At 44.2% G+C, this 24915-nt stretch overlaps 1 protein-coding gene across 1 annotated transcript in view; it reads right to left on the bottom strand.

Moving 5' to 3' along the window:
• Positions 1-24915, bottom strand: part of OLFML2B (olfactomedin like 2B) — a 641911-nt gene that overhangs the window by 429480 nt on the left and 187516 nt on the right. Inside the window, exons 2-3 of the mRNA XM_044300548.1 lie at positions 16858-17121; positions 7719-7826 (exon numbers count right to left, since the gene is read on the bottom strand). Of these exons, the coding sequence (XP_044156483.1) occupies positions 7719-7826; positions 16858-17121 (372 nt within the window). The remainder of the gene's footprint in view (positions 1-7718; positions 7827-16857; positions 17122-24915) is intronic.

Genomic DNA, 24915 nt, shown 5'->3' with positions numbered 1-24915 from the left:
AAGGAGGAGGTTCTGAAAGGCATCTGTCAGAGTTTCTCAGATATCTGGTTGTGACAAGTCCTGGAGAAGGGGGCAAGGTTTTCTAAGGGGCGTATTTACAATCTTTCTAAACCTGAACGTGAGGCCATGGAAGATTACATTAAGGAGAGTCTCATTAAGGGGCACATTAGACCCTCGGTTTCTCCTATGGGGGTGGGGTTTTTCTTTGTTAAGAAGAAGGATGGTGGTCTTAGACCCTGTATAGATTACAGGAAATTAAATGAGATCACTATCCGGAATACTTACTCCTTCCCACTGATTCCGGATTTATTTAACCAGGTATTCGGAGCGGCGTGGTTTTCTAAGATTGATTTAAGAGGAGCATACAATTTAATCTGAATCAAGGAGGGGGACGAGTGGAAAACAGCATTCAATACCCCGGCTGGTCACTTTGAATATCTCATTATGCCTTTTGGAATCAGCAATGCCCCGGCTGTGTTCCAAAATTTCATGAACAATATTCTTAGGGAGTACTTGGGAAAATTTGTCATTGTATATCTTGACGACATTTTGATATTTTCCCCTGATTTTAAGAGTCATGTATTTCATGTTAGACAGGTGTTGGAGGTGTTGAGAGAGAACCAATTATCTGCTAAACAGGAAAAATGTGTTTTTGGGGTGCAGGAGATTATATTTCTCAGACATGTTCTGACTCCCCACACCATAAAGATGGATCCTAGCAAGGTTGCAAGGTTTTAGCGATTAAGGGATGGGTAAGACCATCATCCTTAAAGGCCTTACAACGTTTCCTTGGATTTGCTAACTACTACCATAAGTTCATAAAGAATTTCTCGGTAATCGCAAGACCACTGACCGACCTCACTAAAAAAAGGGGCGTTCCTGAAAAATTGGTCTACTGAGGCCTTAGATTCATTTGAAACCCTAAAGGAGGCTTTCAGTAGCGCTCCCGTTCTAACCCAGCCAGATCAGGAAAAACCTTTTATCGTGGAGGTGGATGCTTCTGAGGACGGGGCAGGAGCAGTTCCCTCTCAAGGTCCTGCTACCCTCACTAACCTGAGACCTTGTGCTTTTTTTTCCAGAAAGTATTCCCCCTCTGAGAGAAATTATGACATAGGAAATCAGGAGTTACTGGCCATTAAGTGGGCATTTGAAGAATGTAGACATTTTCTTGAGGGGGAAAAACATTGTGTTACTGTTGTTACCGATCGTAAGAACCTAATGTTTCTCGAGTCGGCTAAAAGGTTAACTCCCCGTCAGGCTAAATGGGCATGGTTTTTTACTCGCTTTCATTTTTCTATAACTTTCAGACCTGGAAGTAGAAACATGAAGGCCAACGCACTCTCTAAGGCCTCTTTCACACGGGTGTTTCGGGGAAATGTGCGGGTGCGTTGCAGGAACACGCTCGATTTTTCTGTGCGAGTGCAAAACATTGCAATGGGACCTACGACCCTTATCTATTCCCAGTAGACCCTGGTCTCATATCTCGATGGATTTTATCAGTGATCTGCCACCTGCAGAGGGTAAGACTGTGGTTTGGGTAGTGGTCGATAGATTCAGCAAGATGGCTCATTTTAGACCCCTGCCTAAACTCCAGAGTGCGAAGACCATAGCATCTTTGTGGAACAAATTGTACGTTTACATGGTATTCCAGAAAATATTGTATCTGACAGGGGTGTGCAGTTTGTGTCCAAGTTTTGGAGGGCCCTCTGTCTGAGATGCCGGATTTCTCTGCCCTTCTCATCTGCTTATCACCCTGAAAGTAATGGACAGACTGAGCACCTCAATCAGTCAGTAGAACAATTTCTCAGGGCATATGTTGCAGATGATCAACAGTTGTGGGTGAAATACCTTCCGTTAGCCGAGTTTGCTCTGAATAACCGTGTTAATTCCTCTGCTGGGGCCTCTCCTTTTTTTTGTAACTATGGCTTCCATCCTCATTTTCTTTCTGGGTAATCCGTCTCTTCGTGTAATCCCGAGGCGGATGATATCTCCTCAAAACTGTGCACAGTATGGGCTCGGGTTTAATTGAACCTGCAAAAGGCTCAAGATACTCAAAGAGTCAAGGCCAATAGGAGACGTTCCACAGGGGTGAACTTTCAGGTGGGTGATAAGGTGTGGTTGTCCTCTAAAAATCTTTCCTGACACTCCTCTGCTTACTCTTTTGGTACTTCACGACTCTCCTGGTATTTATGGCCCCGGCTTCTCCTGACTATTCTCTGCTTGCTCCATTTGTACTTTGTAGCTTTCCTGGTATTGACTCGGTCCGTTCACACTGTTGTTTGTCTGTCATGCCTGCACTTATTGCAAGCTAGGGATTGCCGTCCAGTTGTCCCCTGTCATTAGGACTCGCGAGGCAAGTAGGTAGGGCCAGGGGTAAGGGTGGAGCGCAGTGGTCACTTCCCTCCCCCTGTGTGTGTGTGTGTGTGTGTGTACGCGACTGTTACACATTGTGTGGTGAAGTGAGAAAATTACAGCCTTTTTTGGCGTGTATTAGTGGCAAAAAAATATATATTATTTGCTGTTCAGCGGTGCATTTATATGTTCTAAACCCTTTTCAGCGTATATTAGTGGCACGAAAAAAAAGTATTTGCCATTGTGTGGTGAAGTGAGAAAATTGCAGCCCTTTTTAGAGTGTATTAGTGGCCAAAAAATATATAATTGCTGCTCAGTGGTGCAGTTATATGTTCTAAAGCCCTTTTTGGTGTGTATTAATGGAAAAAAGTAAGGGCCTATTTGCCTTTCAGCGGTACAGTTATATTTTCTAAAGCCTTCTTTGGCGTGTATTAGTGGGAAAAAAAGAGCTTATTAGCCGGTGTGTGGTGAAGTGAGAAAATTAGACTTTTTGGGGGTGTTTTAATTTCCTTTTTACTTATTTATTTGATCTAGCAGTATGTCAGACAGAAGTGCCAGGCCCTTCACACGGCAGTGGCAGAAGCCTAAATGTTTCTAGTGCAGGCTGCAGCAGAGTAAGGGGGCGTGGCAGCAGGAGTCACAGCGAGAACGAGCTACTAGAGGACAGTTAGAAGCTACTGGCCAGCCAAGATGTGGACGAGACATCCTCTTCTACTTCCGGTAGACAGGCAAGTAGCAATGAGGAGAGTGTGTGGGAGCTGGTGTTGCGAGCGGTGAGGCTCCTGCCCCAGAGACTGTTGAGGAGGACATCAGTGACGTGCAAACAGTAGTCGATGATGATGTAGATGATCATACTTGGGAGCCGGGTGAATTAGGGGCTTCATCATCTTTGGGAGAAGAGGGTGGCAGCTTGCCCGTGAGGCAGTGGGGGAGCCAGAAAGTCGCTAGCATGGCCAGGAGTCAGCAGGGTGGCAGCAATATGAGGTTGAGAGCCAAATGTGCCCGGGGTAGACCACCCGCTTCGCAGGAGCCTACCTGACCGGAAAGTAGTGGTGCAGGGGTACATGGAAACAGCGGTGGTAGCAGTCAGTCCGAAGTGTTGGGTGTAAAATCACCTACTCGTCGGTGTGGCAGTTTTTTGTAAAGCCGCCGGAGGAGGTGAACATGGCCATTTGTAGAATCTGTGGGCAGAAGGTGAAGCGTGACAAGGGTGCCAATGTTGGCAACACAGCCCTGCATCAACATATGCAGAGCCACCATAAAATGGCCTGGGAGAACTGTGGCTCTGATGTGGTGGTCTAGCCTGCCGCTGCATCACCCAGTGGCACGCACCCAATTTTAGGCAGTCAAGGCTCCACCACCTCAGCCGAAAGAAGCTGTCTGTCAGTCCCATCATCTTCTGGTCCTGATGCTCCTGCTCCTCCTCCTACTCTTTGTCAGTCATTCCTCAGCAATCGATCACAAAGTGATTGCCAAGAGACAACAGTATGTGTGTGCTCATCCAACGGCACAGAATCTGAATGAGCTCCTGGCCAAATTGCCGATGCTGCAGCCCTCCCTTTCCAAGTGGTGGACTCTGCAGCTTTCACAGAACTGATGGCTTGTGTCGAGCCAAGGTGGAGAGTCCCAAACTGTCATTTCTTTGCCAAAAAGCCCTGCACATGTATGTAGAATAGAAGTTAGTCCAGGGATTGATCCTGTCGTTGTCTGCTAAAGTGCACGGCAGCGCCGAACGTGTGGAGCTGTAACTACGATCAGGGACAATACATGTCTTTTACGGCCCACTGTGTGAATGTGGTTCCTGCACAGCCACACCAGCAACTTGGCCAGGTGACGTCGCTTATGCCTCCACGTTCTCATGACATTGGTCCTGTGACAATGTCCGCCTCTGCCTCCACATCCTCCAGTGTCCTCAGCCTCCACTGTAGGGACAATTCACAGTGCCCCTCCAGCATACCACATGTGCAGAGCACGGTGGTGTCACGCTGTTCGGCACCATGTTTACCTGGGCGAACGGAGTCACAGAGGGGAGGAACTACCCAGTGTCCTTCATCAAGAAATCGAATCCTGGCTTTCTCCTCGACAACTCAAAATCGGAACCATGATCACCGACAATGGGAAGAGTGTCGGTGCTGCATCAAGGGGGGCTGAGCCATGAGCCTTGCATGGCACACGTGTTCAATCTGGTTGTCAATCGGTTCCTGAAGTCTTCCACCCATCTGCAAGACATCCTGAATATGGCCAGGAAACTTTGTATGCGCTTCAGACCCCCCCCCCCCTACACCGCAAATCTGCAGCGGCAGAACGGAATCCCCCAACATAGGCTGATATGCGACGTTTCCACCCGTTGGAATTCCACCCTCCATATGTTGGACCGACTATACGAACAGAGAAAGGCCATAAACAATTTCTTGATGATCCTGTGTAACGTCGATGTCAGCCAGTGGCAGCTCATGAGTGACACCTGTTATTTGCTCAGGCCCTTTGAGGAGGCCACATTATTTGTCATTCGCCAAGACTACGGTATGAACAACGTCATTTCACTGCTTCATGTCCTGGAACCGGTATGTTATTATTCTAAAAACATACCCCTAAAAAACATATAAAACATGCATAATAAGCACAAATGCGTTAATGGCCTCTGGATTCCACAATAATTCACAATTATAATGCTAACATATGGAAGTTCCTATATCAGCAAAAAAACACTCAGCAGAGCCTCTATGGCAGGAGACTCATGTACCATAAATATCAGCCGTCTGTTAGTCCTTATATATCATCTGGTGACGTAGCCACAATGTCAATATGTCCCAACCAGACTTGTATTAGTACTATGCGCTGATCCGTTTATATGACACTGGCACTATAGCCGCGATATCACTGAGCCGAAGTAGCACTTCAACAGAGTAGTATTGTGATGTAAAAATCCAGCTCTGGTGTCAGTGTGCCGTAACTAGATTCCTGCGTGCTCAATAATTCAAACTGAGACAAGTAATAACGCTACTCACAGTCTCTTCTTGCGTGTATAAATGCTCACTTTCTGTTTCACCATACTTGGACAGTACCCTGCCACCCCACATTGAAGAACCACTGGACTACTGGGTAGCCAAACTGGATTTGTGGCCGCAACTAGCAGAGTTTGCCCTGGAAAAGCTGTCCTACCCGGCCAGTAGTGTGGCATCATAACGGGTGTCTTTTTTTAAATCAGATAACTTTTATTAGACTTTTTTGAAAATCACAAAAATACAAAGGAAAGTAGTCTGCACAGTATACATGCAACAGTTGATGACAAAAATTCCATAGCATAGCAAGATCGGACAAATAGTTACTTTCATGAGTACCCCAAGTAACATCAACCATGGTACAAGAAGTACATAAAATAACGTAATCTAGTTACAAAGTATACCTGGTACAGAACCGCATTTCCCATCCAATAATTTATAAACATAGGACCATCCCTCCCTACCCAACTAAAGCCCAATTCCCCCCCCCCTCACCCGAGCGATAACGGGTGTTTAGTGGGCCATAGTTACCCCCAGAAGAACTTGCCTGTCAACCCAAAATGTGGAGAGACTGACCTTTGTCAACATGAATCAGGCGTGGATCAGCCAGGGTTTCCACCCACCAATATCTGATGCATTAGACTAGATAATCCATGGTGCCACACCAACACTTTGACAAAAGAGACCGGTTTTTCTGGATACCTGCCTCAGCTACTATTCTAATGCTTCCACCCGCCTAATGCCACACATCTGATGCCAAGTGCTCCTTCTTTCACCCACTATCTTCAGCTGGTACTGGTATTTCCACCCACCTCCCCACTCTGTCAATAGGTCACTCTGTGGTCTCCTGATGCTGCTCAAACCTCACCATTCAGGTCTCCTGGTGCTGCCTCCACCTCCACACTGTCATTGTGCCATCCTGTGGCCTCCTCCTGATTCTGCTGCTGCTGCCACCTCCACACTTGGTCATTGTGCCACTCTGTGGCCTCCTGATTCTTCTGCTGCCACCTCCACACTGTCATTCTTCCACCCTGTGGCCTACTCCTGACGATGCTGCCACCTCCATACGCTGTCATTGGGCCAGTCTGTGGATTTCTCATGCTGTCCCCACCCTTCCCACTTCACTTGGCCACTATTTTGCCTTTCGGCCTGGCTGACAATCATTTGTTTGACCCTTCTTCTGATCTGTCAGAAGGAAGGAAAAATGAGACGCACGACGGATCCTGTCTATGTAACAGCTGTAAGGCCTGCATGACATGGTCCCTATTTTGCATCAGAATTGGCTTATGATTTGGTAACCAAAAGCAGTAGTGGGTACAAAACACAGAAGACATGCAAATATTTTATTCACGTGTCATCTCTGTTTTGGATCCACTCCTGTTTTTTTGGCTTTAGCAATACTGATGCATTACTGACCAAATGCTGACCGAGTGAAGGCGAATGCACAGACAGGATCCATTTTTGGGGGTTATTGTTCTGATGAATCAGAGGAAGGGCAAAATAGTCAGTGACGTCAACACAAACTTACTGCTGGCACTCACTCCACTCTGTCGGGGGGGGGGGGCTCTACTTGTATAAGTGTTTAATAGAATAGGTTCTGTAGAAGTCTATGTGGAATCAGTGAATTGGTGTAAAAGGAGTGTGCTCTTTCACGCTATAGTAGGATCTTGGGACTCTGCACGGTTCTTTATACGTGGTGCTAACATTGATCTGTAAGGCTGAGTTCACACTTGAGTTATTTGGTCAGTTTTGGCCCCATAACTGCCCAAATAAGTGAAGTGTGCAGTGATTCTAAGAGAAAGGCCTGTCATCTACATGTCATACTGACTCACAGTATTGTTTTACTACCACAGCAGAAAACCTATGCATCTTACTGCAAGGCACAGTGTTCTACGCCACTATAAAGGCTCTCTGCAGACAGGAAATAGTTTTTAATGCGATTCGCACCAAATAAATTCGGATCGAACCAAGATTTTTCGGAAAATTCTGTGAACTGGTCCAATCGAATTTTTGAGAAATTCGCTCATCTCTAATTGCAACTATGGTACAGTTGTAAAGGGGCCTTGTTTTTTGTTGCTTCTGGTAAATAAGATATAACGTTGTAAAATGATAAACATACGGTAGTAGTTGTGTTAGTTATTTGCTTCTACAAAAGCATGTTGTACTATATACAGTATATGGAGAAAGGTACTTGAACGAATGGAGGATATATTAGGCAATATGCACATCTGTGATACATAACTAGATTTTTTGCTTGTATACTTTTATAGCTACACACTGCCTTATGACTCTTGAAACCATCTGCAATTCTGCCCGTTGAGTGGTAATCATGCCATATGTGCCTCCTCTAAGAGGTAAACTTACCTCCTCAAGTTTCTCAACTCGGCCAACAATTTTCGTGGTGACAGTGTGCAGCTTTAGTAGATCTAGCCCATAGAAGGCCCCTTCTAGCATTTCTATAATAGTTGAGAGCTGCAGTTAAAGAACATATAATAACATTAACATCAATACTGAAACCTGCATTTCAAAGTTTACAATATATAACGAAATCTGTATAGGCTATATGGATTAGCATTAAAATCATTAAGCAAAGTTAATAAAGTAAACCTAATATGGAAATCACTCTGGAATTTTGCAAGTACTGTACGGTATATGAGTACATTTTTGTCTGATTTAAAGGGCTTCTGTCACCCCACAACAGTAATTTTTTATTTTTTTGGGCTAGTTACATTCATTATAGCGCGATGAGAATATGAGAATATGAGAATATAATGTTGTCACTTACTTTCATGCGGCCGTTTCTTGAGAAAACGAAGTTTTATAATATGCAAATCCGGTCTCTACCAGCAAGTAGGGTGTCTACTTGCTGGTAGCCGCCGCAGAAAACCGCCCCCTCGTCGTGTTGATTGACAGGGCCAGCCGTGATCTCCTCCTCTGGCCGGCCCTGTCAGTATTTCAAAAATCGTGCGCCTCTTTTCATTCGGCGCAGGGGGCACTGAGATGAGGGGGCTCGTCTCCTCAGAACTCCCTCAGTGCGCCTGCGCCGATGACATCACCGAAAGAGAAGACGCAGGCGCACTGAGGGAGTTCTGAGGAGACGAGCCTCCTCATCTCAGAGCGCCTGCGCCGAATGAACAGAGGCGCGCGATTTTTGAAATACTGACAGGGCCGGCCGGAGGAGGAGATCACGGCTGGCCCTGTCAATCAACACGACGAGGGGGCGGTTTTCTGCGGCGGCTACCAGCAAGTAGACGCCCTACTTGCTGGTAGAGACCGGATTTGCATATTATAAAACTTCGTTTTCTCAAGAAACGGCCGCATGAAAGTAAGTGACAACATTATATTCTCATATATCGCGCTATAATGAATGTAACTAGCCCAAAAAATAATAATTACTGTTGTGGGGTGACAGAAGCCCTTTAAGACATCCTGCTTTGACCAACAGCTGGAAATTCAAAATATGTACTCTGAACTCTCTTTTGATCTTGCAACGTTTTAAAGAGGAACTTCCACCAAAAAAGCAATACCTCACACTGTAGCCCATGTTTAGTAGATGTGATATCACTAATTTTTTTCCTAATCCACTCCTCCATTGCGCCGATGTTCCCCTCGTTCTGTTTAGGTGTGCTGTGTGCTAATTTATAGTATCGGAACACCGGGGAGGAGATATCAGCTTTGTTCCGTGGGCGTTTCTGCTATCTGGCTGTGGTGCTGTCCAATCACAGCCAGGGAGAAGGTGAGCTGTTTTTTCTCAATGGCTGTGACGCTCTCCACTGTCATTGGACAGCACCACAGCCAGATAGAAGAAAAACTGATGTCTACTCCCCGGTGTTCTAATGCTATTAATTAGCATACAGCGCACCTAAACAGAAAAAGGGGCACATCGGCGCAACGGAGGAGCTGATGAAGAAAAAAATTTGCAACATCTACTGAACATGGGCTACAGTGTGAGGTATCGCTATTCTAAAGTACAAACTGGTGAAAGGTCCTCTTTAAATTGCACTTTCAATAAAAAGCACGTTACACTAGTACAAAAGCCAAAGTGAGGAGATGACTATAGATACAGTGTATAGGGGCACCTTTATTAAGACTGGCATTTTAGATGCCGGTCTTAATAAAGCCCTAAGCTGGTGGAGGATCCGCCGAAGTTATGAAGAGGCGCAGGCCTGTCAAAAACTTTGGCGCATCCAGCACCAGGTCTAAATTTAAGACAGCTTACTAGCTGTCTTACATTTAGACCATTTTCAACACCTAAAACAGGTGTACAAAATGATGAATGAGAGGGGCCTGCTGGCCCGTCCTCTTCCCTGCCCACGCCACACCCACAATTTTAGACCTGGCATGAGCTGGGAGAAGTCGCAGATAGCGGTGCAACTAACTATTGCGCCGCCATCTGCGCTTGAAATATACCTAATATAGGCCTATTTCAGTATAATAAGTTACCCCCATACTTTCCTGTCCCAATAACTACCAATTCCCAACAGCTGAAATTAACTTTCATTAATACATTTATATTAAGATTGAATTAATGGATTCGGAATGAACCAGGTTCATTGCAAATTTCAAAAAAATACATTTGCCAAACAAACCCAAAGCTTTTGACGTTCACTTCAGATGATTACAGTAAAATGGTGCACAGTGCCATTATGCTGCACGTGTTGGTGGGAAAAACCACAAAGGAAGACCTGGGAGGAAGTGGGTGGAGTGCTTACACTGATTGGCTCATAAACCAATCAGGGGTGATAGCAGGCAGGGAAATGCTTGTGCACAGTGAGAAGTCGTTCTATGTTGAGCTGTTAAAGTGGTTGTCTGAGTTATTGTTATTTTTTTTGTCCTCTGTATGTTTCTAACTAGGCAAATGTAAGGACTTTACATTTCACTTACTTTATCTCCAGTTGCTGCTTTCTCAGATTTCACTGAGGGTCACATGGGCAATTCACAGACTACCACCAAACTAAAACGTAGCCTTTAATAAATATACAGTACATTAAAAAGTAACCCCCCATCAACATAAAGAAGGTAATACACATACATAATATAACAACTGGTTAGTCAGGATAGGGATCTTGTACATACAAAGTTTGAGTCCCTAAATGGAGACTTTCCCTAATCCTGTCCCTATGCCTTCGGCCCTTCCTACAAACGGAATAGCCGCCCTGATAGGGGCGATCCCGTATTCAGGAACCTCCTAAAAGCCCCTAGATTACCCTAGCACAAGCCTGAGAGAGAAGATATGTGCCTGTACACGAGACGTCACTGTGCAGCCCCCCCCCCCCCCCCTGCACTGCCGGCTGCTGTTTATTGCTCTCTCCCTGGATTCTTGAGGAAAAACATTAACCCTTTCAGCTGCACAGACTCAGGGCTGAAGGCTTTACTGAGTAGCTGCAGGCAGTGAGGAGACAAATGCTGGGCACAGGAGCTGACAGAAGAGTTCTGCAGAGCAATACACAAGAACAGGTATGGGGAAGATCCTGTGTGTACCACCAGTGTTATTGTACAGCATAGTCCTACACATACAACATACTGCTGAGTATCCTAGCAGGAAGACATGTCACTCAGGGCAGCACTTGCATTCATTTGCTTTGCATAGCAGAGGGAAGGGTGCAAAGATTGTTGTTATTGCAGCTAAACAAAGGGCCAGAAGAGAACCAGGGAAATTAGAAAATATATATTTTCTTTTTGGCTAAAATCTGCTTAGCTTAGTTATATATTTCTACCCATCAGATTTGCAGTGCTATATTTTTTTTTTTCATAACTCGGAAAACCCCTTTAATGAGGGTGGATGGTTGATGCTGTGTCTGACAGAAAATGTTCTCACAGCGTATACACAGGTGCAAGCAATCATCTCATCTAGTGTTACAAGTACAGCATAGGGACTAAATAGAAAAAAAAATATTGTATAGAACACTAGAGGCTGTTTAATACAGCTGCTGCAGAACCTCATCCTGGCAGTTCTGTGCTACAAAACTAGCGACCTGTAAAAAAAAATAATATATATATATATATATATATATATATATATTCAATTAATGGTTATTAAATATGCCCCTTTATGCCTAATAGTACCTTAAATCCTAAGCGCATCCGTACAATGCAGGCCGGGCGGCGGCAGCGTAACTCCCTGATGTCACGTGCCTGCGCCGCCTACTTTATGAATGAAGCAGGCATTGTACTGAAGCACTTAGGATTTAAGGTACTATTAGGAATAAAGAGGCATATTTAATAACTATTAATTGAATAAGACATATTATATTAGTATACTGGAGCGGCGGGGGATCTGTGGATGGCACAGTTATGGGCTGGGAGGGTCTGTGGATGACACATGTATAACAGTGCCATCCACAGATACCCCCCTGTAACAGTGCCAGCCACAGATCCCCCCATAACAGTGTCTGTCATCCACAGTTCCCCCATAACAGTGTCCGTCATCCACAGTTCCCCCCATAACAGTGTCCGTCATCCACAGATCCCCCCATAACAGTGTCCGTCATCCACAGATCCCCCCATAACAGTGTCAGTCATCCACAGATCCCCCCATAACAGTGTCTGTCATCTACAGATCCCCCCATAACAGTGTCCGTCATCCACAGATCCCACAATAACAGTGTCCGTCATCCACAGATCCCCAGTAATAGTGCCATCCACAGACCACCTAGTTCCAAACCCACAGCACACCTTTTGGTTAAAAATATTTTTTTTCTTGTTTTCCTCCCCAAAAACCTAGGTGCGTCTTATACGCCGGTGCGTCTTATACGGCGAAAAATACGGTAAGTACCAGGGCTCTTGTGGCTTCTGGTATCAGGCGTCTCTGATGAGCTGAAAAAAACACATGCTTTCTGCTGAGCTGCTCTGGTGGATAACAAAGTCATTCACCACGTTACGCTGTCTATACATAGTAACATAATTTATAAGACTGAAAAAAAGACATCTCTCCGTCCAGTTCAGCCTGTTATACTGCAAATTGATCAAGTGGAAGGCAAAAAAATCCCTGTGAAGTAAAAGCCAATTTTCCTCACTTTAGGGGAAAAAAAATCCTTCCCGACTCCAATCAGGCAATCAGGATAATTCCCTGGATCAACAACCCATCTCTAGGTACTATAACCTGTAATATTATTACGCTCCAGAAATACACCCAAGGCCCTCATACAGACACTCTAGCACAGGGATGGCCAACCTGTGGCTCTCCAGCTGTTGAAAAACTCCCAGCATGCCTAGACTGCCCACAGCTATCAGTCTACAGCAGGGCATGGTGGAAGTTGTAGTTTTACAAAAGCTGGAGAGCCGCAGGTTGGCCATCCCTTCTCTAGCATCTGCAAAGTAGAATTCCAGTGAGTTGGAACTTCACGGACTAAGAGGCATAATGGCAGACTGTTCTGTCTCTGCAAGTCCAGGAGGGCATTGCTTGATGCATATGAAAGGTTGCTGACCACCTTGCCCAATTGGAGTTTGCGGAAAGACAGCCAATGGGATGTTTGCTGCTTAATGCACTTTAGCAAATGATTGGCTATATAGGTACTCTTGCCCAGGCCAATAAGCTGTAACATGACATGGAAACGCTTCACTTTGCATATTTGACTTATGGAAGGGAGAGTGACTCTCTTCTGGCTGCTGTTGGGGACAAGAGGATGTCCATGGAGGAGTAGGAGTCAGATAAGTGCTTGGTGTGAGAACAAGACTGATACAAACATGGAGGTGTCAATCCTGGCCTTGTTGCTGTGGTGCTGCCTCACTATGAAAATGATTGGCTCAGTGGGCCGTGAAAGAGATGTACTTTCCCTGCCAATCACAGCTGCTCCATGTGTCTATGGTGGTGTTACACCTTGGTGCACAATGCAATGAGTGGCCTACTTTCTCAGCCATGTGACAAAACATAATGTCAGCTAGGTATCTTCCAGCGAGGCTGAGCACACACCATTGCATCCCTAAAGGAAGCAGAATCCACCAGTAAAGACTGTACCACCAGTAACTTTGTCAGGTGGTAGTGAAGCTTGCGCACCAGTGAATTATTGAGCATGTTGAGTTGTTTCTTGGCCACACCTTCTGTTATTAATGGCTTATGACAGAGCGGAGAAGGAGTAGTCTGGGTGGGAGAAGCATTAAATGATGATGATGATTATGATGACAAGGACACAAGGACTGCTTGTGGATGCGGTCTGGCTGCCTCAAAGGAGACACAGAGAGATGAGACACTTATATTGCGCTAGCTGGTAGCCTCTTTTATTTTCCCATTGGATTGGATGATGCCGCTGCATGTGCTGCAATAAAGTCGTGCTGCCTATATTTCTGTTTGACTGTCCTAGGCTTATTTTAATCCTGCACATGGAAATGTCTTTGTCTTCCAGCACTGTGGAGAAAACCTGCCAGACAGGAGGTACTTAAACACTCTGCAAAGTGCTAGCGGAAACCGAGCTCAGCTTAGGTCCAGCACATTTCGAGCCTGGCCCTGGCAGTTTTTGGGGAGTTTCTGGCAATATGTTGCCATTGCTTTTTATTGCTGTGGCTTCTACATCCTCCCTACTCTGGTGTTCAGTCCTTCCCAATACCCTGATCCACTCCCAGTTCCTGTCCAAAGCACACAATCATGATCATAGTCCTCACCCTCCCTGCCTTTTTTTTTATTTATTTTTATCAGACTGTGTTATGTAATTGTAGGCTCCTTGGGTCCCCTCCTGATTTCCTGCACTTTATTTGACCCGGGTGTCACTGGTGCCACCACTGCTCCTACTGCCACCACAATGGCTATGGGTGCCTCTACTATCTCCACCACCACCACCAACACAGATATGCATGAGGTCCTCCGTTTCCTCCTGAACCTTAGTCTTAAGCCAGTTCAAACGCTGACTGCTCTCAAATAAGTTATCAACAAGGACAATCTCTTGAGTATTTACCATAGTTTTTGGTGGGGCTTTGTTGCCTCCTCTCAGCAAAAAGAAAATGCCCCACTAGCAGGAGGCAGTGAAGACAGAGAGGATGCAACTAAAAGGCTTCTCTGGAGTTGTAAGAAGGAGGAGCAGTTGGGATACTGTGACAGCCGACGCCAAGGCACAATGTCAGACTCAGAGGTGACCTCCTCATCATTTTGTTGTGACTGAAAGGCAAAGTGAGACATCCAGTCCACAATGTCATCCTCTTTGTCCTCCTAATAATAATGAAACCAGTGAAAACTGTGACCTACTACTACTGTCCGGATGGCTGGTGCTGCTACCCACATTCTTCCTCTAGGAGGATAAGTCCTGGGTCTTTAATTTTCAGCTTTTCTGTTTTCCAGAAATTTTATTATGAGGGCTATAAATGAAATCTCATGGGTTTCCAATAAATGAAAAGTTTATTAAATGTCACAGTCACAGGTTTGGTGCACACAGATTATTGAATGATACTAGCAAACTTGTTTTCTGCTTGTGTTTTCTGTAATTTAAAGAGAGGCTCAATTAAATGTCCTTTCTCTTCTACAAACACACTGCACACTGCTATTGACAATTTATTTTGGGAATGATGCAGCGTTGGCTGTGTGATTTACGTTTAATAACACTGGTTCAAAAAGGAAATTTCTGTACTGCAAAACACATACTGCAATTTAATAAGGCAAGCACTGCACTGCAATAATGCGTCCACTTGCCACCAATATAATTATGCAGTGTTGGTGGCGAAATATCTAATTTTACCATTTGCATTTAAAAACACTGGTTCAAAAAGGACATTTCTGTATTATGAAACACATGCTGCAATGCAATAATGTGTCCACCTACCACCAATATAATGATGCAGTATTGGCAGTAAAAATATTATGTACTGTGTAATTTGCATTTACTTTCACTGGTATAAAAATTGCCTTATTACCTTAAAATGCTAATGTTATAGTACAATGTGTTTAATAAGACAGATGGATAGAATGCACTGGAAAAGAAAATGCTAAATTGCTCAGCAAAATGCTATTGGGTTGCTGTGCTGGTAATATGCATAAAGGTTTGGGAAAAACAAAGTTGTCTATTCAAAAAAACTAATGCTTTTTCTTGAAGGTGGTTGGTTTTTGTAATGCAGAATGAGATACTGCTGCTTGTGCAAATCCACACACTTATTTCTTTCAATTCCTTCTGTCTCTTTTACACTAGAATAGTTGCTTGTGTATTTGTATATTCTAAAATAATGTTTTGACAGAAACTAAAGAGACCCATCCACCTACAACGCCTGTTAAATTATTGCTTTTGCCCATTCTGTCCAGGCACTGCCCTCCCACTGCCATGATTAGCTGATGTTAGCCTCTGAGCCAATCAGAGAAAAAGCCCTCCCCTTCACTTCTTCCCACTGCCATGTGACCATCCTTCTGTTTCCTCCCTCATGTTTTTTTCCCAACCACATTCTCATAGTAAAATGCTGTTGTGCTTTATTTGATGTACCGTATTTTTCGCCCTATAAGACGCACCGGCCCATAAGATGCACCTAGGTTTTTGAGGAGGAAAATAAGAAAAAAATATTTTGAACCAAAAGGTGGGCTTTTGGTGTGTTTTGAACTATTTGTGGTCTGTGGATGGCACTGTTATGGGGATCTGTGGATGACGCACTGTTATGGGGGATCTGTGGGTGGCTCTTATTGGGCTCTCTGGATGGCACTGTTATGAGGATCTGTGTATGACAGTTATGGGGGGGATTTGTGGATGACACATATATAGCATCTTATGCTATGTGTCATCCACAGATCCCCTCCATAAGTGTCCCTGTAGTGAATGACCCTCAATACACGGGGTGGGGGTCGCATCTGCTTTTATAATGACAGCAGGGCCCATGCAGTGACTGTGGGCCCCGCTCACTGTATAATCGTATCTCTAATAGTTAATTGTTATGTATATAATCGCATAATAAGTGCTGTGTATTACTTACAACTACAAGCGCTCGCCGCTCGGTAGGTAGCAGAGAGGAGGGAGGAGGCAGGCCGGGTGGACAGGCGCTGGCAGCGTGAGTCATACGTCATGCACTCACGCCACCTGCTTCATTCATAAAGTGGGCGGCGCAGGCGCGTGACGTATGACTCACACTGCCAGCGCCTGTCCTCCCAGCCTGCCTCCTCTCTGCTACCTACCGAGCCGCGAGCGCTTGTAGTTGTAAGTAATACACAGCACTCATTATGCAATTATATACATAACAATTAACTATTAGAGATACAATTATACAGTGAGCGGGGCCCGTGTAGTAGAATACAGTCACTGCACGGGCCCCGCTGTCATTATAAAAGCAGATGCCGGCCCCCAGCCCCTCCTCCCTCACAGCTGATACTGTATCATTGAAAACTCAGCAAAATCAGCAGCATTCGCCCCATAAGACGCACTGCTATTTTCCCCCCACTTTTGGGGGGGGGGGAAAGTGCGTCTTATACGGCGAAAAATACGGCAGCTTCATTTTGTGAACAATTTTGGGGGAAATTCGTAATGAATCCAATTAGTTTAGAATTTATTTGTTCATCTATATATACACATTCATTAAACGTAATGCCAAAAAAAAAAAAAAATACCTTGAAGCCATTTTTCTCGGTTTCTCTAAGCTTTTTTAGCCGAAAGTCTCCTTCGCATGGATTTAAGGCAGATGGTGGGGCTATGCATGCACACTTGCAGTCTGGACCTGATGTTATAGTCTCCACAGTGTAGAAGTCATCTGGCTGAGAATAACCATTTCTGCTTCTTTCACATGAGTCTCTATTTAATGGCTTTACAACACACTTGCACTTACAGTTGGATCCTTCTGATATGGCTTTAACTTTGTCATAATCACCCAACAACTGTGGAAAAAATATAAGAACAAAATTTAAATCAGTTTTTCACCTCTTCTAATTTAGCAAAGCAAATCTCTAGGTTTACACTGTATCAAGATGTGCTAGGTCATGGAGATCAAAGCCCATGGTGCTTTGCAAACATATAGTTAATTGCTAATCAAACATGAACAGTAAACACATAGTTCATAATGATGAGAGATGAGCAAATCGAAGTTGACGAAGTAGAAAAATTTCAATTTGTCCCGAAGTTGAATTTCCTAGTGCTTTGTGGTAATGAACCGTATTTTTTTCTAAAATGGATGCTGCACATGTTAGGCTACTTTCACACTGGCGTTTCTGGGCCGCATGTGAGATTCGTTTCAAGACTCTCACAAGCGGCACAAAACGGATCAGTTCAGCCCCAATGCATTCTGACGCGTTCAGAATGCATCAATTTGGCTGCGTTTAGTCTCTGTTGCGTTTTTTTAGATGGTCACTAAAACGCAGCTTGCAGCGTTTTTGTGACCGTCTGATGATGCAGAGCCAAACGGATCCGTTCTGACTTATAATATAAGTCAATGGGGATGGATCAGTTTTTCAGTGACACAATATGGTGCAATTGAAAACGGATCCATCCCCCACTGACTTTCAATGTAAGTCAAGATGGATCCGTTTTGACTTAGACTTTTTTTTATGAATAATGCAAACGGATCCGTTATGAACGGATACAAGAGTTTGCATTATCAGTGCAGATCCGTCTGTGCAGATACAAGACGGATCCGCACCAAACACGAGTGTGAAAGTAGCCTTAGAAAGAGGAAGTAAGAAGCTTGGGAACAAGGGATCAGCCATAATTCCATGCAGATAGCCAATTGGCAGATAGCTAGCCCCTGTGATGTCACAGCCCTATAAAAAGTCTCCGCAATTTTCCAGTGAAAGTGCAGGGAGAGACAATACATGCACTAGGAAAGTGTTTAGGAAAGCCTTTATTCACAAAAAAATATTATTGAGCAGTTCAGGGATTATTCATAGTGTAAGGATCTAATAGGGAGGCATTATCCACACTATAGAGAGAGAGCAGGGGACAATTGAACAGTGTGAAGCATGGCTAATAGGAGCTATTCTATTACACCTTAGGAAATAATGCGGGGGGGGGGGGGGGGACAGGTTTGGTCAAATCTCCCCCAGGCCAGCGGCAGTGTGTGCGGCGGGGCAGGCACTGTGCGGCAGGGCAGGCACTGAGATGAGCGCTTCCATTGTGGAAGCGAAGCGCTCATCTCCATAGTGATCTGTTTCTGTTTGTATCGCCATCCTCAGGACAGCGATACAAATAGAAGGCTGTGCGGAGGAGCAGGGCAGGGAGGTGTGTCCCTTTTCCTGTTCCTCTGATAGGCTGCCGGCACTACTAGGCCGGCAGCCTATCAGAGGCCGGCGTAGACGGTGCGATGACATCATTGCGCCACCTGAGCCGTACAGCGCCTGAGTCGGGACACAGGCTGGAAGAGGCCTGCATTGCATCGCTCCAAAAAGGTAACTATAAGTGTCAATTTTTTTTATTTTTTTAACTATATACAATACTTAGTTTTTTTTTTACTGGCACATAATGAGGGGGCCCTGGCATTACTGCCACATGATTGGGGAATTTGGGGGGGCCCTGATATTACTTATTACTGGCACATGATTGGGGGGTCTGGTATTACTGGCACATGATTCGTGGGGTCTGGTATTACTGGCACATGATAGGGGGTCTAGTATTACTGGCACATGATTGGGGGGGTCTGGTATTACTGGCACATGATTGAGGGGGCCCTGGTATTACTGGTACATGATTGGGGATGCCCTGGTATTACTGGTACATGATTGGGGGTGCCCTGGTATTACTTGCACATGATTGGGGGGCCCTGGTATTAATGGTACATGATTGGGTGGGTCTGTTATTACTGGCACATGATTGGGCGGGCTGGTATTACTGGCACATGATTGGGGGGTCTGGTATTACCGGCACATGATTGGGGGGTCTGGTATTACTGGCACATAATTGAGTGGTCTGGTATTACTGACACATAATTCGGGGGGCTGGTATTACTGGCACATGATTGGGGGGTCTGTTATTACTGGCACATGATTGGGGGGGCTGTTATTACTGGCTGATGAGAGGCACCGGGGGGGGGGGTTGGCTGATGAGAGGCACTGGGGGCTGCTATGAGGCATGGGGCTCTTATCTGAGGTCTGATTGGGGGTCATTCATATTGGGGTCTGAGCTGAGGTGTGATCTGAGGTCTTATTAACATTGGGGATCTTATTGGGGCTGTTAGCTGAGGTCTGATTAACATTGGGGGTCTGATTGATTTTCTGACCTGAGGTGTAATGAAAAATACTTTTTTTTATTGTGCCCACTTCCAGCCTGGAGCCCAGCTGCCCAGAGCACTGATCCGGAACAACTTGGAGAAAAAGGCCTCACAGTCACCCACACTCCTTCTGCCCGGCCAAGCCAGCCAGCACCCCTGAGGCCAAGCCAGCCAGCACCCCTGAGTCTTCAGAACTGTACGTAAATGATATATAAGGGGAGATTATTGTTTCGGCGGGGGGGGGTTACTCTTGAAGGGGTACTATGTTTCTACTGTGCTAAAGCAGCCGTCCTGAATCTGACTCAACTCAAAAAGAACACTGAGCCAGCATTTGTGTGTTCTGTAGTCTTTAAAAATTGGAAAAAAGCTATTGAAAAGTTTAAAAAACATCAGAGTTGTTCTGCTCATACATATTCTATAAAGCAACTATTGCATCATAAAGATTCACAACCCATTAATGCTCAGCTTTCACTACAAGTTCAACAGCAACATAATGATGCATGGCTGTGTCTCATCAAGATAGTACAAACAATAGCCCTGTTGGCAAAACAAGGTCTCCCTCTTCGTGGCCATGAAGACAATGATGGCAATTTTAAACAGTTTCTGCTTGCACGAGCAGATGATGTGTCTTATCTAAAAAAAAATGGATATCACACAAAGCAGAATACATGAGTCCTGACATTCAAAATTAGATTTTTAAGTTATTGTCTCACACCGTATTACGCCTTATTCACACAAGATATATCTGGTCAAGAACAAGAAAGTTTCTGTATCCACTATGTTGATGAAGACTTGTACCCACATGAGGACTTCATAGGCTTATATCAAGTTGATGAAACAAGTGGATCTGCAATCGCACAGATTGTCAAGGATACTTTATGCTGTAATGGGCTTTGTATGTCAATGTTGCGAGGGCAAACATATGCTGGAGCTTCAAATATGGCTGGTAAAGATCATGGTGCCCAGGCATTAATCAAGCAGGAACATCCACTTGCCATTTATGTCCATTGCGGTGCACATTGCACAAATTTAGTTATGCAGGCTGCATCACATCAATGTCCAATAATGGAAGATGCACTTATGTGTGTGCAAGATCTTGGCAAACTCTTTGGGCAATCTATGAAATGCAGAACCACACTTTCAGAAATTGTGCATCATGAAGCTGAAGGGCCTGTTAAAGTCTTACATATTGAACCATTGTGCCCAACACGCTGGACTGTTAGAGTTAAGTCTGTGAAAAAAAAAATCTGGATAATTACCAGCTGAGTTTGGAAACACTTGAAGAAATTGCAAATACAAGAAGTAGTGGAGATATAAATCCATGTGCACATGGCCTACTACAACAATTTAGGCAAGAGAAAACTCTACTAGGTCTTCTAATCTCTCTTAGCATCATGGAGATCTTATAATTCCTGAATGTAGCCTTGCAAGGCAGAGAACAAACCATATCAGGACTTTTAGCAAGTGTACAACGGACCCATGATGCTATACAAAAGTTACGATGTGACACGTCGTTTGAAAGAGTTCTTGCTACCACTATTAATTTAGTGGAAAAATACCAGCTAAAAGAGGTTACTGTACCAAGGCAACCGAATATTCCAAAACGTCTTCAACATGGGCCAACTGAACAATTTCATGCAAAGACTGTGAAGGAATACTATTGTCCTCAGTATTTCCAAATAATGGATATTATATTATATTGACACAGTTAGTGCAGCGCTTTGACCAAGAGGGCTTACTTGTATATGAAAAACTGGAACATTATCTGTTGACAGGGCAAGCTAGTGAAGTTCTTCCCCAGTATCCAGAGATTGAATATCATCTTCTCTCTGCCCAGATAACCACCTTATCAAGTGTTTACAAGTACACTTCAGTCTCTGAGGTTGTAGATATTTTGCGAAAGATGCCTGCCAGAGAAAGATGCTTTTTCTCTCAAGAAGAAAAAATTGTCAGAATCCTATTAACTATTCCTGCTTCTTCCTGTGAAGCTGAGATAAGTTTTAGTGCACTGCGTAGATTAAAAACCTGGTTAAGGTCCACAATGACCCAGAAACGTTTGAACCATGTTGCTATATGCAACATCCATAGAGACATAATGAATAAAGTAGATATCAAAGCCATAGCAATGGAATTTGCAATGTGTTGTGATCGCCGCAAAAAGTTTTGGGATTTTACAAACTTGTGTTCTTTAGATTTGACATAAAGGAAACTTTTTGGAGGGTACCTATTTGTTCCATTGTGCCTTGTGTGAATGTGAGCACACTTACCACACATCTCCTGTAGCTTTAGTGTGTGAGCTAGCAGTGGCAACCATGTTCTCAATGAACCCAAAAAACTCGTTAATATCAAAGCTGAATATTTTTGGAAGTAGTTTTTTGTTTGTTTTTAGTTTTAGCTATTTTAGGGGGATATCTGTGTGTGCAGGTGACTATTACTGTGCATAATTATTAGGCAACTTAACAAAAAACTAATATATACCCATTTCAATCATTTATTTTTACCAGTGAAACCAATATAACATCTCAACATTCACAAATATACATTTCTGACATTCAAAAACAAAACAAAAACAAATCAGTGACCAATATAGCCACCTTTCTTTGCAAGGACACTCAAAAGCCTGCCATCCATGGATTCTGTCAGTGTTTTGATCTGTTCACCATCTACATTGCGTGCAGCAGCAACCACAGCCTCCTAGACACTGTTCAGAGAGGTGTACTGTTTTCCCTCCTTGTAAATCTCACATTTGATGATGGACCACAGGTTCTTAATGAGGTTCAGATCAGGTGAACAAGGAGGCCATGTCATTAGATTTTCTTCTTTAATAGCCTTTCTTGCCAGCCACGCTGTGGAATACTTGGACGCGTGTGATGGAGCATTGTCCTGCATGAAAATCATGTTTTTCTTGAAGGATGTAGACTTCTTCCTGTACCACTGCTTGAAGAAGGTGTCTTCCAGAAACTGGCAGTAGGACTGGGAGTTGAGCTTGACTCCATCCTCAACCCAAATAGGCCCCACAAACTCATCTTTGATGATACCAGCCCAACCCAGTACTCCACCTCCACCTTGCTGGCGTCTGAGTCGGACTGGAGCTCTCTGCCCTTTACCAATCCAGCCACGGGCCCATCCATCTGGCCCATCAAGAGTCACTCTCATTTCATCAGTCCATAAAACCTTAGAAAAATCAGTCTTGAGATATTTCTTGGCCCAGTCTTGACGTTTCAGCTTGTGTGTCTTGTTCAGTGGTGGTCGTCTTTCAGCCTTTCTTACCTTGGCCATGTCTCTGAGTATTGCACACCTTGTGCTTTTGGGCACTCCAGTGATGTTGCAGCTCTGAAATATGGCCAAACTGGTGGCAAGTGGCATCTTGGCAGCTGCACGCTTGACTTTTCTCAGTTCATGGGCAGTTATTTTGCGCCTTGGTTTTTCCACACGCTTCTTGCGACCCTGTTGACTATTTTGAATGAAACGCTTGATTGTTCGATGATCACGCTTCAGAAGCTTTGCAATTTTAAGAGTGCTGCATCCCTCTGCAAGATATCTCACTATTTTTGACTTTTCTGAGCCTGTCAAGTCCTTCTTTTGACCCATTTTGCCAAAGGAAAGGAAGTTGCCTAATAATTATGCACACCTGATATAGGGTGTTGATGTCATTAGACCACACCCCTTCTCATTACAGAGATGCACATCACCTAATATGCTTAATTGGTAGTAGGCTTTCGAGCCTATACAGCTTGGAGTAAGACAATATGCATAAAGAGGATGATGTGGTCAAAATACTCATTTGCCTAATAATTCTGCACTCCCTGTAGTTAGCTGCAGTACGCTGCAGTGGTTGTGGTGCTTGGAGGGTCTTGCTCTGTCTGCAGTTAGAAAATTGTTTCTATTTATATAGTTATAGTTTTTAATTGTATTTATACAAGATCTTTTGTTTTGTTAAAATCAGGCAAAGTGCATTACTTAAAGTATTATTACCACTAGTTTTAAGTGGAATAACTGAAATATATGCCAGACGTTTGGTTAATTTCTGTGACCTGATAAACAAAGAACTGTTCCTTTTTGCATATTTTTTAGTTGTGAGATTTTTCACACACACACACACACACACTTAAAATTTAACTATATAAACAACTTGCAGTTTACGGAATAAGAATATACCCGGTGAGCAAAAATACCGCCCCCCCCCCCCCCCCCCCGATTTTTGGGGGTTCCTACACCCATTGTTTTAATACTACAGATTTTAGGTTGATTCTGCTATTGGGGGGAAACTGTGGTCTAATACTACACAATTTGGGGAGTTCATGTTCATTTACATATATATATATATATATATATATATATATATATATATATCAGTCAATCCAGGGGCGTAGCTAAAGGCTCATGGACCCAGGTGCAAGAGTTCAGCTTGGGCCCCCCTTCCCGTCAGCCTTCATGCTGCCTAACGGCACCCACCACCCCCATGCCAAATTCTTGACCTAACCCCTTCCCTCCAGCCAGAGGTGTAACTTAACCAGCATACACTTTCTATAATACCAGTGTCTTCTTATGTGACACATGGCTCCTGGTCCTGGTAGCGACTGCTACCTCTGCACCCACTATAGCTACACCCCTGAGTCAATCCATTAATCCTCGATTGTCTAATAGGGGTAAAATTGCGGCTGGATACTACAGATTTTAGGGTTTCACGATCCTTTATGTATAATTACAATCCATCAATCCTTGATTATCTAATTGGGGTGAAATTGCAGCTTGATACTAATGATTTTAGGATACTCACGTTTTATTATATACAAGTATATCAGTTAATCCATATTTGTATAATTGGGGTGAAATTGTGGTCTGATACTACAAGTCTTGGGGTGTTTCTTTTTTTTTCATTATCTATAAGTACATCCATTCATCCTTGATTCTGGGTTGAAATTGCGGCCTGATACTAGACATTTAGGGTGCTTACATTCTCACATATAAGTACCTTATTTCGGGGGGGGGGGGGGGGGATTATGGCCAGACACTACTGCTCTTTTATCCTTACAGTTACTGTTACAGTACATTAGGTCCAACAGACAGTTGATAGGCCCTTCTAAGGGAACGCGCAGTGGCCAAAATGTTTCTGGAGCTGGCAGAAGTAGCAGCGGAAGAAGGGGCGTGGTAGCAGCAGTTGCAGTGATAGGCCAGAGCTGCCAGCATCATCCAGCGGTTGTTTTGAACAGCAACCCAGCTGTCTTTGAATGGTTGACTCAGTTTTCTACTTCATCTCAAGTGACATCAGACACCCCCAGCCAGGAGTTGGTGGCTTCCTCTAACACCACTCTTAGTTGGCATGGCTCGGGAACAAGTTCTGTGCCCCCAACTGTCCTGAACCTGCCTCTTTCACTTTCTGTTCCTTCTGCTCGGGAAGTATGGGGTGAAGAGAATGACCGCTTGCTTGTGAGGCAGCGGTTGAGCCAGTAGCATGGTAGCGTGGCCATGA

The sequence above is a fragment of the Bufo gargarizans genome, chromosome 7 (genome assembly GCF_014858855.1).
Source record: "Bufo gargarizans isolate SCDJY-AF-19 chromosome 7, ASM1485885v1, whole genome shotgun sequence".
Classification (NCBI taxonomy): Eukaryota; Metazoa; Chordata; class Amphibia; order Anura; family Bufonidae; genus Bufo; species Bufo gargarizans.
Note: the sequence above shows the minus strand (reverse complement) of the source record. Positions and strands in the feature narration are given on the sequence as shown.